General features: G+C 50.4%; 1 protein-coding gene across 1 annotated transcript; it reads left to right on the top strand.

Annotated features, from left to right (window-relative positions):
• Window positions 1–897: 897 nt before the first annotated feature.
• On the top strand, window positions 898–14,122 carry LOC311176101 (granzyme-like protein 1; the record flags this gene model as incomplete). Its single annotated transcript, XM_084241432.1, has 4 exons — window positions 898–962; window positions 1,420–1,555; window positions 1,722–1,979; window positions 13,961–14,122. The coding sequence occupies 4 exons, from the start codon at window positions 898–900 to the stop codon at window positions 14,120–14,122; spliced, it is 621 nt and encodes a 206-aa protein (XP_084097558.1).
• Between the last annotated feature and the right edge of the window lie 305 nt (window positions 14,123–14,427).

Raw genomic sequence — 14,427 nt, 5'->3', positions numbered from 1 at the left:
CCCCTGCCATGCAGAGAGTGGAGCCTCCCTGGAAGTGCATGCAGAGGGTGGGAAACTGGCAAAACCTAACACTAAATCCCCCTGCCAAGGGCAGTGAGGGCCTCACTCCAGGTCTGGGACCAGATGGGGTCCCTCAACATCTGCTTAGGAGAGAAGACACCAGACCTGGTGACACTGTCCCCAGAAGACTGCTTTGCCTTTGCTCAGCCCAGGGCCCCTCAGTCCCTTTCTCCAACTCTGCTTTTCTTCCCAGGTCCTTCGCAGCTCCCCTCTTTTCAAGGATGGGCCACTGTTTGACAGACCCAAGCTTCTCTGCTTTCCAGAATCCTCCAAAACTAGCCCCTCGACCCCTTGTTCAGCCTCAGGGGCTTCCTGCAGCTGATGATCACGGGCACCGCTAGGTGTCAGGCCCAGGAATCAGGCTGGACAACATCTAGACTCTGCATGTCAGCTTGGGTTCTAGAAAGCAGCACTGTCAGAGATGGCACAGACTCACAGGGGCCTTGAAACTACGTGACATAAATGAAACCCAGGAGAGGAATTTTCCAGAGCCTGGAGCACTTTACTGTCCCCACACAGGCGTGCTCACCTCCAGCTTTGGGTGAAGGCAGAGCACAGGCTGAGCAGAGAGGTTTCCCTCCTCTGGGAGGGGGAAAGTGGTGGAGCCTTGAGCACCCCCACCACCCCAGGCCAAACTGGGCTCCCAAATGCCCTGCAGTGTGAGCATCGGGGCGGGTGCAGTGAGTGGGGGCACAAGCAGACCTGACATTTCCTTCAGGAGAGATCATCGGGGGACATGAGGTCAGACCCCACTCCCGACCCTACATGGCATTTCTATGGATATCAGATCAGAAATCTGAGAGCTGGTTTGATGACAAATTCCTGCCATTTTACAACATGAGGTGTGGTGGTTTCCTGATTCGAGAGGACTTCGTGCTGACAGCCGCTCACTGTAATGGGAGGTGAGGAGCAGCCCCAGCCCACACCCTCCTGAGAGCCTCACTTCTCCCCAGGAGCTCCCCAGCTTCTAGGAGTACATGAGCCAGAAGAGTCCTCAGAGGTGAGAAATGTGCAGGTAGCTAGTGGGGAGGAGCCAGGGCAGTGCCAGCTGGAGACCTGCAGGGAAGAGAGAGTGCTCAGCCCTGCTGGCTTTAATGCTGGACCGCTTGGGCATCAGATGCAGACTAATGCAATTTCGCAGGCCTTCCTGAGGTATCTGACCCCGGGTCCACAATGCAGTTACCAATAGCTCTAGAATACTCCCTCAGTTACTGAGAAGCAGAGGGTGCAACAGATGAGCCCTGATTCCTCTGTTGCCTCCATTTCCCCTCAGCTGCTGCCTTCCCTGCCCCACCAGCCCCTCCCTGCCTGGCTCTAGCACTGTGTCTCCTGTGACTTCTCCCTCTTCTCTGTGTGCAGCTCAATGACCGTCACCCTGGGGGCCCATGACATCACCAAGCAGGAGAGGACCCAGCAGGTCATCCCTGTGAAGAGAGCCATCCCCCACCCAGGTCATAATAATACGACCCACGTCAACGACATCATGTTGCTGCAGGTGAGGTAATCCCCCTGCTGCTCCTCTCTCCAGGGTGCACATGGCTTCCTGCCTTCCCATCCTGGCTGTCTGACTAGTCCCTGTGACTCAGGGGAGAGGACACTCTCCCCACGAGGGTGTTCATGCCCAGAGGTCACTGAATGCCCTCTTGTCTCTCCCCCTTTAGCTGGAGAGGAAAGCCAAGAAGAACAAAGCTGTAAATATCCTCAGGCTGCCCAGGGCCAGGAACCGGGTGAGGCCAGGACAGGTGTGCAGTGTGGCTGGCTGGGGGCTCAACCGGCAGCGAGAATTTTCAGACAAGCTGCAGGAGGTGAAACTAACCATCCAGGAGGATCAGGAGTGCAAACAATGTTATCCAAATAAATATGACAACAGGATTCAGCTGTGTGCAGGGGACCCAAAGAAAGATAAGGCTTCCTTTAAGGTGAGACTGAGCCTAGCTTTTGTGGGGAGAAGGCTGTTTGGGGAAGATCTTGTGCCTGGAGGCCCAAGCATTGGGAGCTTGCTCACCCTATCTAAGCCGTGATCTTTCTTCCTGCGAAGAGAAGGGGTGCACACCAGGCTGGGGAGTATCTGGGGACCTCTGGGAGGCTCCAGGGGCCTGAGGTAAATGCAGACATTGTGATCCTCCCCAGGGTCCTGGAGGATGGGTTTGCAGCACTCCACCCTCTCAGGACAGAAGTGAGAAGACAGTGCTCCTTGGTGTCCACGAGCACCTTGCTAGTCGTTAAAACCACCTTGCTCCTCAGAGAGAGACCCCTGAGTGAACAGGCTTTCCCTCCAGATCAGCCCTCCAGTGTCAGCCCTCCAGTGTCAGCCCTCGCCTATGTCCTCAGTAGACAGGGCCATGCCCCTCAGCACCTCTGTGGGCTGTGGATCCAGGACCTGCAGAAGACAGGGAGCAGCCACCTGGGTGAAGTGAAGTGGTGACAGTGTTCAGGGTAGGGGCTTGGCAGTGAGGGACTGACTGGGGTCCTCCCTGCCACCTCCCTCATGGAGGCTGCTTCTCTGAGACAGTCTTGGGATGCAGAGAGCAAGACCAGAAAGAGCTGGCTCAGTCCTCCCCTTCTCTGTCCACAGGGGGACTCCGGGGGACCCCTGGTGTGTAAGGAGATGGCTATGGGCATTGTTGACTATGGATTTAACAGTGGGAAACCTCCACGTGTCTACACCAAAGTCTCAAGTTTCCTGCCCTGGATAAAGGAAACCATGAGACGCCTGTGACTGCAGGTACCAGCCTCTGGGAGCTGTTCCAGAATCACCTCCAGCTGAATAAACATCTCTGCACTGAGTGGGCACTGCTGGTTTATTTATTCACCCTCACTCACAGGCACAACTCTGCTCAGAAGTCAGTGTCACAACTCACCTCTTCTCTGCTCCCTCATCCACCTCCCCACCTCTGCCAAACCCCATGAAAAACTGCCACCCAGTCCCTTACATCCCTCTGTCTCTCCGGCATCTGCCCTCGCAGGGCTGAGGCTGAGTACCATCAGGAGAAAACATGAACCTCTCTGTCCTGGGGCTCAAGGGGAACTACGTCCCTCCCTCCCCTGTTATGTGGCAGGGGAAGGGCTATCACCATGGGTCCTGGACACCAGGCAGCTCAGCCTGGAACTGCAGCCCAGGACATAGGCCTCAGCCCCACTGGGGAGGGGAGGGCAATTCTCTCCCCAGCCAGGGAAGGCGGCTGCCGTGGGGCAGGGGTGTTGAGAAGCTCCTCATTCTCACATAGGTTGGGTTTCCTTCCCCGCCCTTCTCTGCCCCCTCTAAGCAGAGTCTGGCTTGGTCTCCAGTCTCCTAGCCATCCCTTCTTCTCCATCTCAGCTTGCCACTGGCAGATCTCCGGCCACCTTTCCTGGCCCCTCCAGACCACACTGGCCTGAGCTGTCCCTTTCCTCATATTCCCGCTCCCCACCAAGGATCCCCAGAGCTCTGTGTGGGTCCAGCAGGGCCAGCCCAGCTCCTGCCCAGGCACAGAGGGGCTCTCAGAGGGTCCCCCCAAACAGGGGGTCCGTGGAGGAGGGCTGGCCGTGTGTCTCTCCAGAACCCTCAGCCCATCCCTCACTGGGCAGGGTGGGCTCAGCCCCTTACATGCAGCCCAGGGCCCCCCGTTTATGTACTCAGGATCCACTGGCCTCCTGGCCACTCAGTGGCCTGAGCCCTTTTAGCCTGTCCCTCTAAGTCACTGCTGACCTCTGGACTAAGCCTCCCTGCTGGCCACCTTGGGCTCCTCTCTGCACAATTTTTTTCATCAAATCAATGAGCAAATACACATTGAGCACCTACTAAGTTCCAGGCATTGGGGACACGTAGCGCATGCCCTATCATTTGAAAGTGCTGAGACTTTTATCTGGAAGATCTACCCCTCTTGCTCCTTCGCAGAAGCCTGTTACTTCCAGGTTTTGCCATTCCTCTTAATATGGAAGGGATTGAGACTCTTTTCATTCTTTTTTAAATATATCTTATTGTGCACCGTCAAGTCGTTTGCCTACTTCTCTGTCCGATTTTGAGTCTTGATCATCTACATTTCTAGAATTATCTATATTACAAATAGATTAGCTCTTAATTGTGCTATATTAGCTCTTTAATTTGTTTTTTTTAAGATTTATTTTTATTATGCATACAAGAACTGGGGTGTAGGCCAGAGGTGATGGGTAGTGAGAGGATTCACCAAACACAGAGTGGGGAGAACAGGCAGACTGACTGAAATACACTGCTGAGGGGAGCAGCGGGTGAGACAGAAGAGGTCTTCTGTACCAAGTGGGTCAGTTCCCTGGCCAGGGATTGAACTCATGCTGCAGTGGCTAGTGATAGCATCATCGTAATGAAGACTTAACCCCTTGCACCACCAGGAAAGCCCATTAGCTCTTTAATTTGTGCTACATTTTCCCCAAGTCTGCTGTCTGTCTTTTGCATTTTCTTTCAATGGTTTTTGACAAACTTTTAAAAGTTTACGCTTTAGGGCCTCCCTGGTGGCGCAGCGGTTGAGCGCTGGGTTGCGAAGCTGCCCGCGGCCTCTGCAGCGCCGGTCGATTACCGACTGCTCCCCGGCCACCGGTGGAGGGTCCCACATGGCACACAGACCTCTCCCGCTGCTCGCTGCTCCCCTCAGCAGTGTACTTCATCAATCTGCCTGCTCTGCTCCCCGCTTTGGCTCTGGTGAATTCTCTCACCCTCCCGCGCTTTTGACTGTACCCAGTGCTTGTATAAATAAATAAAAATAAATCTTTAAAAAAAATAAAATAAAATAAAAAATAAAATATTCAAAAAAAAAGTTTACGCTTTAAATCATCAAAATTCATTGATCAATTTTTTTCTTTTAATACTTCTAGATTTAGAGCCTCTCCTAGAAAGGCTCTCCCCACTCTGTCTAGGAAGGCACTTCCCCTTGTGTATTTGTAGTATTTGTAGGGTTTTACTTTGTGTATTGGAGTCTCTTATCTATTTGGAATTTATTCTGGTGGCTTATGTGAGATACAACTCCAATTTAATCTCTTCACAAATGATTATTTCATTGTTCCAACCTATTAATTAAAAGTCCATCTTTTCCCCAATGATCTGAAATGCCATCTTATTCTAAACTGTATTTCATATGTATTTGGGGGGTTTATGGATTTTTCTGTTCTGTTTTGTTAGTCTCTCTGTCTAGTCATGAGTCAGCAACACTGTATTTTCAAAAAGCAGTTTTATCAGATATTTTTAAGAATTGATTAGGCTAATCTTCTCTTAGTACTCATTTATGTGTCATAATTTTCCTAGTTATTTTTTCATGTTTATTTTAATTTGACTTTAAGAAACTGCCTAGAAGAAAAAAACAGTGTTTTTCTTATTGGAATCACATTGAATTTATATATTAGCACAGAAAGAGTAGGTGCCATTTTTGTGTGGATCCAGCCTTCCAAAAGCTAAGAACATCTATTTCTCAGGTCTATTTTTGCAGTTTTAGGAGATATTTTTAAAGTTTTCCTCAAATAAGTTTTTCACAATTCTGGCTATGTTTTTACTAAACACCTTTTCTTTTTTGTCAGTTCTTCTAAGAGAATGGGGACCAAGATGTTTCAAACTAACAATATTTTCAATTCCATGACCCCTCTTTTTCAGCTATGGGGAAATGGATCCTCAGGATAATTTGTTCAGCAAATTGCTACAGTGATCTCAGAAATGTAGTACAGCAGCAGGAGACTACTGCCTTGGACCCTGGCATCCATCTCCATGTCATGTGGTATCAGTAATTCATTCATTGATCTTATTGATGATCATTGTCCTACCTTGGGAAAATAGCCAGTTTCCCCATTGTTTTTTTCTAACTTGTTATTAACCTGTACTTATGATATATACACAACTCTATCCATCTCAGTAGAACAAAGACACATGGCGTGTCCTCCTGCACATCTGACGTCATTAGTCTTACGCAAGAATGATCACATGGACTGAGCAGGCTATAGAAGACCCTTGTCAAGAGGGGCTGATGTGGATCCTGCCTCGAACAGAACTCCTGTCCCCTGGTTCCAGCACTGAGGACCCCTGTACGTAAGTTGACTTCAATGAATGTTAAGTGTGATTAATAGAAGTGCCTGCTTCATTCTTCTGACTCAGATTATCAGTACTAAAAATCGTATTCGTTCCCACAGCCACACAGTTGGCAAGCCAGTCAAGAGTCCAAGGAGAAGCATGCAAAATGCAGGACAAGGAGGGACAGGGAGGTCTTGGTGGCAAAACTGAAGTATGGGTGGCCAGGCCCTATTTTGGGGGAATCCCGGGTAATCTCTCACCTCCACTTGGGGGAAAGGCAGCTCTTTGTAGAGCAGTTTGGACCCATGTGTGAGTGTAGGGGAGCTCCAAAGACTCTAGCCAGACTGCTAGAAGTGCTCCAGGGTAATCTGGAGGGAAGGAGAGGGGAAAAGGACTGTGCATTAGCAGCTGCAGCCACAGTGTGCAGGTGCTGTGTGCCTGAGAGAAACCACAGAAGTTGAGCCAGCAGCCAAAGCAGAGCTCCTAAAATGCAGGATGACTAGACAAGGAGAATCAACATTAGAACAGTTGTTGCACGGGAAAGTGGAACCCCAAAACTTAACATCTCTGAGAAAGAGTGAGGATGACAAATCCATGGTAGAAGATGATGTATGGGAAGAATCTCTACCTTTCCCTGTGACCTAAGAGCCCAGGAATGAAAGGGCTGTGCCTCCCCAGGCCAGACATTTAATCCAATGAAAAGCTATCTCTGAGCCTGGGGGGAGTGAGGAAGCGCTAAGTTACTGGCCACAACTAAAATTACCAAGAGCGAGTGTACATCTGCTGAGTTGGTAAGTGGCCAGCTGATTCAGACAGAAATACAAAGAAAATGTCACCACATGGCTCAAGCACTTGTGGAACCAGGCTAAGGCCAGTCACGTTAAAAGGAAATGTCTTGAGCCTCCCTGGTGGCACAGGCAGTTGAGTGCAGCGCTGTGAAGCTGTCCGCAGCTTCTGCAGCGCGAGTTCGATCCCTGCCAGCTGAGGAGCAACCCACATGGCATGGCAGACCTCTTCTGTCTTGCCCACTGCTCCCCTCAGCAGTGTATTTCAGTCAGTCTGCCTGTTCTATTCCCCGCTCTGTCTCTGGTGAATCCTCTCACCCTCTCGCACATCTGGCCTGTACCCCGGTTCTTGTATCAATCAATCAATTTTTTTTTAAAGATTTTATTTATTGGACCTCCCCGGAGGCACAGCAATTGAGCACTGGGCTGTGAAGCTGCCCGCAGCCTCTGTAGTGCAGGTTCGATCCCCGGCCGCCAGCGAGGGTCCCACATGGCGCGACAGACCGCTCCTGTCTCATCCACTGCTCCCCTCAGCAGTGTACTTCATCAGTCTGCCTGTTCTGTTCCCCTCTCTGGCTCTGGTGCATTCTTGCAGTCAGAAGAGCGGGAGGGTGAGAGAATGCACCAGAGCCAGAGCGGGGAACAGAACAGGCAGACTGACGAAGTACATTGCTGAGGGGAGCAGCGGGCAGCAGAAGAGGTCTGTGCACCATGTGGGACCCTTGCAGGCGGCCGGGGATCGAACTGGCGCTGCAGAGGCTGCGGGCAGCTTCGCAACCCAGCACTCAACTGCTGCGCCACCAGGAGGCCCTAAATAAATAAATCTTTAAAAAAAGAAAAAAAAAAGCTTTAAAAAAAAAAAGGAAATCTCTAAAATATTTGGCAGTGATTATTCACTGCAGGGCAAAAACAAAATCTAGCCCAAATAACTAACTTGGTCAACTGGGTTATGCTGGGGTTTACATTAACCTGGCCTAATTAGGGGACTCTGTGGAGGAATTGTAAGACATAATTTGAGAACTTGCTATAGAGAGCCCATAATGAATGGTGACTGCTGGGAACAAAGCCCATGTTTTGCCATCTGCTCTGGTCATGACTCATGACGGTGGGGCTTCAGTGTCTAGTAAGTCCTTTAGCGGCAGCCCATACCTACAGTGTAGCATTTATTTCTGAGTGAAACTGGGCTTTGAGAAGATGGTGGGTAGTATAAGTCTCCCTTTAAATGCAAATTGGTCAAGACAAAGGGAACCATCAGACTGAGACAGAAACAGCTGTGGATCCATCTCCTTGCAGCAGGAACACTGAGAATCATTTAAAAACAGCCCAGTTGCAAAAGTAGAGCCTGAGAAGTGGTCTCAATCTCTTACTCCCAAATCAGAGAGAGGGCCCAGCTCACCCCTCACTTTTCCGGAGAAGCAGGGAAGGATTTCCTCAGCCCTCTGGAACAGGACACAGGCCAAAGTTGCCGCTAGCCGGGCTTCAGGGGGTGACTGGCAGCCACGTGTTGGGCTCACTATTTACGGGTCTAGCTCCACAAGCTGCCGGTATTGGCTGTGGTTGACAGAGTCGCTGAAAGTGCTTTGATTTATGGAAATGCAAGTAAATTTATTTTTCTTCTTTTTTTTTTTAACTTTTTTTTTTAATAGAGGCATGTTTATTTATTTATTTGTTTGTTTGTTTGTTTGTTTTGTACATACATGCACTGGGTACAGTCAGAAGCGCGGGAGGGTGAGAGAATTCACCAGAGCCAGAGCGGGGAGCAGAGCAGGCAGAAGGACCGAAGTACACTGCTGAGGGGAGCAGCGGGCGGCAGGAGAGGTCTGCGCACCATGTGGGACCCTCCTCTGGTGGCCGGGGAGCAGCCGGGGATCGAACCAGTGTCGCAGAGGCTGCGGGCAGCTTCGCAACCCAGCGCTCAACCGCTGCGCCAACGGGGAGGCCCCGGAAATGCAAGTAAATTTAAAGGGCCAATTGTGGCTATTGATGGGGTGGAGAAAAAACAATCAGAATTAAACAAGTATCTTTATATTTACAAATTAATAGATTACCACCAAAATTACACTCAGCCTTTGTCTCTCTGATACCTGAATGTATTTTGGGTGGTGTTTTACAAGGATCAGATATTACCACCACTACTGGCAAACTCTGACTTGGCCTGGACAAACTGGCCTTGCAGAGAGGACGCCCCAAACACTGCCTGTTCCTCTCAGGGTGCCACACATTAAACAACACTGCTTGCTCAGAGGGCATGAGGATATTATGGCCACAATTACAGGGTAAGAAAGGCAGGGAGGTGTGCCCTGCAGACATCCCATACATAGTAGTCCTGCGTGGCCAGTAAAAAAACGTCATTGAAAAAGGAGAATGACTGTGGATTATAGGGAGTTACACAGGTCACTCCACCACCACCTGCTGCTGTTCCTGACATGCCGCTCTCCTGGCTGAGGCTCAGCAGCTCCAGGATTCTAGCACAGTGTCTTGGATTTGTCTAATGCTTTTTTCAGCATCCCCTTGGATATCCCAGCCCAAGGGTCAATTTGCTTTTTCCTGGGATGGACAACAGTGACTTTCCTTATGTCCCCACAAGGGTATTTACACAGTCCCACTATTTACCACAATGTAGTGGCTAGAGACATGGGAAGGTGGGTAGGGCCTCCCTGGGTTGATAATATTTCATTACATAAATGATCCAATGTCAGCCTGTAGCAATCTGGTTTTAATATCTGAAGTACTTTTCTACTAATGTGCAAGAGTTAATAGAATGGACAGTGAATCCCAGCAAGACCCAGAGACCAGGACAATCAGTAAATTTCTTGGAAACTGTCTGGTCGAGTATGACTAAGGTCATGCCAGCTGCTATGGTAGATAAAAGTAAGCTTTTCCAGTGCCCAGCAATTACACACTTCCATTGGCTTATTACTCCACTTTTCCTACCTCACCTAACCCGGGTCTTATATTCCCTTAACAACTGGTAAAAGTGGGGGTGGGAGGGGTTGGGACTGGCAGCAGCCTCGAGGAGAAGCCTTCACTCAGGCTAAAATTTTACTACAGCAGGTACAAGTCTCAGGCACATTGCAGGCAGAGAAGAAATGTTAATTGGATGCAAGCAGACACCCTGATGGGTTCAGATGGAGCTGTGGCAACAAGGAAGGTGCATTCCTTTAGGCTTTTGTCACATTCTAGAAGGATGCTGAAATTAGATACAGCCCTGTTGAGACACAATTATTAGCAGCATATCTTGCCAGTCAACAAATAGAAATCTTGACTGGGGGCTTCCCGCTACTCCCCTCAGCAGTGTATTTCAGTCAGTCTGCTTGTTCTGTTCCCTGCTCTGTCTCTGGTGAATCCTCTCACCCCTACACCTCTGGTCTGCACCCCAGTTCTTGTATGCATAAATAAATCTTTTTTTAAAAAAAATGAGTATAGATTAGAAACATGCTTGTGAAATCCAAGCGTGCCTGTGCCTAGAACAGCCCCCAGCCATTCTGTGTGGCTAATTTGCCACACAGAGGCACTTACAATACCAGCCATCTTTCAAAAGAAATGTACAACTTACAGGGTCCCGACACATAAGTGGACCCTGAGGGCTCACCTTTAATCCCTAAAGTGATGACTAACATTCATCCTCCACCAAGTGAGACCCAGTATCAGGTAGAAGTAGCAGAGGACAACGGTGTGGTGAGCCACTGCATGCGCTTAGATTCAGACATCACCTGAGTAGAGGCAGGACTATGACTTAGGCTTAGACAGATGAGTGATGCCAGCTGCCCTGACCACCTCTGTACGCACCCAGGGCAGCGAGCAGATCAGCTGAGCTCTGCTCCCACTGTGTGTCTCCTGCCCTACAGGCTCCTCTTACAGGACGGCATCGATGCCCCCTTCCTTTTTATCTGGGCAGGAGCCTTTGGCTGTCCCAAGCCGTAAATATGGTAGACTAGAGGCCATATGACTTCAAAGTCTTGGTGATAAAAGAGCTCAGTTTCAGTGTCTGCCTGGCTCACTTTTGGGGAATCACATTGCCAGGAAAGCAGAACACCCCCATGCAGAGAAGACCGGAGAGGCCATCCTGGGGAGGGCCTGACATCCCCACCACTGCTGGGCACGTGTGGGCCAGCCTTCAGGAGCTCCGGCCTCCAGGCTGCAAGCCTCCCCTGCTAACACGAGGAAAGAGGAGGGGGCTGTCCACACTGGCCACTGACCAACCTGCAGATTCGTGGACAACGTAAATGCTGTGTTTCGAACCACTACGTTCTTTAGTAAGTAGGACAAGCCCTCTTTAGCTTCCTGCAGGCCATCCTGTCCATCCCTCTACCCATGGCCCCTCCATCCTCTTTGATCCCTTGTATCTTTGTTTCCTCCACCAGAAGCAAGGGATCTCCTCTCTCATACCGTGGGGCCTCACACAGAAAGAGACCCCAGCAAGCCAGGCTCCTAACAGCCTAAGGGGACCAAGGAAATGAAGGTTCTCTTGGCTCAGTCACCAGGAGACTCAAGTTTCTGGGACCCAGGGACATGCGTACTGACTGAAGCTACATCTCCAACCCCCCCAACTTGAAGCCTGTAGTTACTATGCTTAGGGGTGTGGTCAGCTCTGAGTTATGGGTTACCAGAGCTAATGTGGTAATTGCTAAATTCTTACTGCCCTCAGGTCCTGATATTTGCTAAGACAGCGGTGTGTGGTGTGTGGTGTGCGGCTTTCAGAGAGAGCCTTATGTTGTAAAGAACACAACACCAGAGGAGGACACGGTGCTTGGAAGGCCAGGAGGAAGATCCAAGAGCAGCCTGGGCAGCCTTCCTGGGGAGATGCAGCCGCTCCTGCTCCTGGTGGCCTGTCTTCTGTCCCCTGGGCTGGAGGCAGGTGAGTGACGTCCCCACCTGCAGAAGCCCCAACCCACTGGCACAGATGCTATATCCAGACACACCGTGGCCCTGGCTCACCCCCAGGAACTTTCTATACTCCAGGACCTATCTCCCTCGAAGATCAGCAGATCTGACTTAATAAAATCTCAGAAGGAATGGCGGGGCAGAAGGCTGTTCTCCATAGTAGCCACTGGGTATATTTCCTCCCCAGGACCTAACCTTGTTCTCTGGAAAGCCAGTGTTTTTTTACAGGCACATCTGGAAGAAGGTCTGAAGCTGGGAAAGAGAAATGCAATAATTCCCCAATAAAAGGCAATTTGGGGAAAGGGTTGGTTTCTGTAATTAAAGTAAGGCCCACTCATTTTTTAATTCAGCATCTTAAATCTACCCTCAGTCTCCTCCCCATTCTCCAAGCTTTGTCATTCCCAATGAAGTTAAGGCCCAGGTGATCCCAGAATTGGCAGCGTCCCCTTCTACACTCTGTTGACTGATTTAGTCTCAATAGTAGTTTGCAGTCACATGGAGAACAGAGACTTTGGAGTGGGGGGTGGGGGTATCTCCCTGCTGCTCAGAATCCACCAGTACTGCCCCAGCTGGCCCTCATCCCAAGGTTAATTGGGAGTCCTTCCTTCATGCTGCCAAGACCTTCACCGGGCACCAACTGAGGGTCAGGCTTTACCAGATCAAACTCAAATCAACATCTCAACTCCTGTTTTAAATATCACAAACATCATTTGGCTCCATGAGCACAGCTAACATGAGACTTTTTCTTTCAGTGAAAATCGTCGATGGCCATGAGTCCAACCCTCATTCTCGTCCCTACATGGCATTTCTTCAAATGCAATATCCACATAAAAAGTGTGGGGGGTTTCTGATACGTGATGACATTGTGCTGACCGCAGTTCACTGCTGGGAAAAGTAAGGAGCAGCCCCTGGGCCCACCCTCATGTGGACACCCTCCTATAGGGGTTGTGGACCTGGGAAACCTAATAAACAGCAGCTTCTTTTGAGGATAGGTATGATTTGAGGAGAGAGAGACAGGTCAATGCAAATGGCCTACGGCAGAGAGAAGGAACTGATCAATGGTAGCATGGACAGAGACGAAGGTTGTGTCCCAGAGCCCAGAGCTCAAATTTGAGAAATTCACAGTTTTGCTTAGGCAATCAGACTGTGTGGGTAACTGAGCACCATAACTCTGCCCTGAGAGATGAGGCTGCCTGGAAGCAGAGAGCACAGGGTCCATCCCCTATAGCTCCACCCAACTCCAACCTGCCTGCCCCACCCGCCCCTCCCCTACCTAGCCTCTGGCCTGTGTCTCCTCCCTCTCTGTTCTCTGTGCAGCTCTATCACCGTCACCCTGGGGGCCCATGACATCACCAAGGAGGAGCCTACCCAGCAGGTCATCCCTGTGATAAGAGCCATCCCCCACCCAGCCTATAATGATTGGACCTCTGCCAACGACATCATGTTGCTGCAGGTAGCAAATCCTGGGCTGTTTGCATCCCCTGTGAAGTCATTCCCATCCCCTTCCCAGTTATGACCCTACCCTGCCCTAGGGCTGTGAAGAAAGCAACCCCATGTCTGTCCCTACAGTCTTGTGGCCCAGTAGTCGAAAAGAATTCCTTTCTTTCCTTCCTGCAAGCTGAAGTGGAAGGCCGAGCTGAATGCCTACGTGAGAACCATCAGGCTGCCCGGCAAGGATGAATCGGTGAAGCCGGGGATGGTGTGCACCGTGGTGGGATGGGGCGTCCGCAATGTCAATGTTATGAAAATGTCAGATAAACTGCACGAGGCAGACCTTATAGTTCAAAGGAGGAAAATTTGCTGCCAGGAATACAGATACTACTTTTACGACAACAGCATCCAGATATGTGCGGGAGAGCCTGGAACAACGAAGGCTTCATTTAAGGTGAGCTCACCAGCACTGACCATGCCCAACCCTGGGTACAGCCAGGCTTTGAGGAGCCCAGGGCAGTGAGAACCAGCCATATCCTTACTGACTCAGCCTTCCCATCTTCCATCTCTGGTCCGCCTTCCTATGGGACAGGACACTGCCCCTCAGCTACTCATGGGCAGAAGCTTCCTGACAGAGGAGAGGAAGGGAATTGCCAGGGCAGGCAGGAACCCGGGGACCTGTCCTGCATCTGATCTCACCCACAGCCCCTATCAGAGACCCCCAGCCCTGGGGCAGTGGGAAGTTCAGGACCAGGAGAAGGCCCCACTCAGTTCTTCCTCCATCTGCCCACAGGGTGACTCCGGGGGCCCCTTGGTGTGTAACGAGGTGGCTCAGGGCATCATCTCCTTAGGGCACAGGAATGGGACGCCTCCACGTGTCTTCACCAGGATCTCAAACTTTGTGCCCTGGGTAGAAGAAACAATGAGACAAGTCACACTGCAGGGACCAGGCTGAGGCGCCAGGGACTGAGCCATCTGTCCTCTCTGGGACAGAGGCTGGAGCAGCACTGGCCGGTAGGGGTGGGGGGGCTGCCAGGGGCTTCACAAACTTTCATTTCTAGAGGGAAATCGTTGACTCCTCCTGTTTCTCAAATTGCCCTACAGCTTATAGCTTCATGAGTAAATTTTTCCTTTTATTTTTCAACAATCTCTAAATCCTTTCCCTAAGAATGTACGTAGAAAGCCCCCGCCTTAGAGAAGATTGAAAGTAGAATGCTGAATTGTTTGCACTGACGAGAGTGCTTACACTGTGGGGAAGTA

The sequence above is a fragment of the Talpa europaea genome, assembly GCF_964194135.1.
Source record: "Talpa europaea genome assembly, chromosome: 8".
NCBI classification, from domain to species: domain Eukaryota; kingdom Metazoa; phylum Chordata; class Mammalia; order Eulipotyphla; family Talpidae; genus Talpa; species Talpa europaea.
This window is presented reverse-complemented; position numbering and strand designations above follow the sequence as displayed.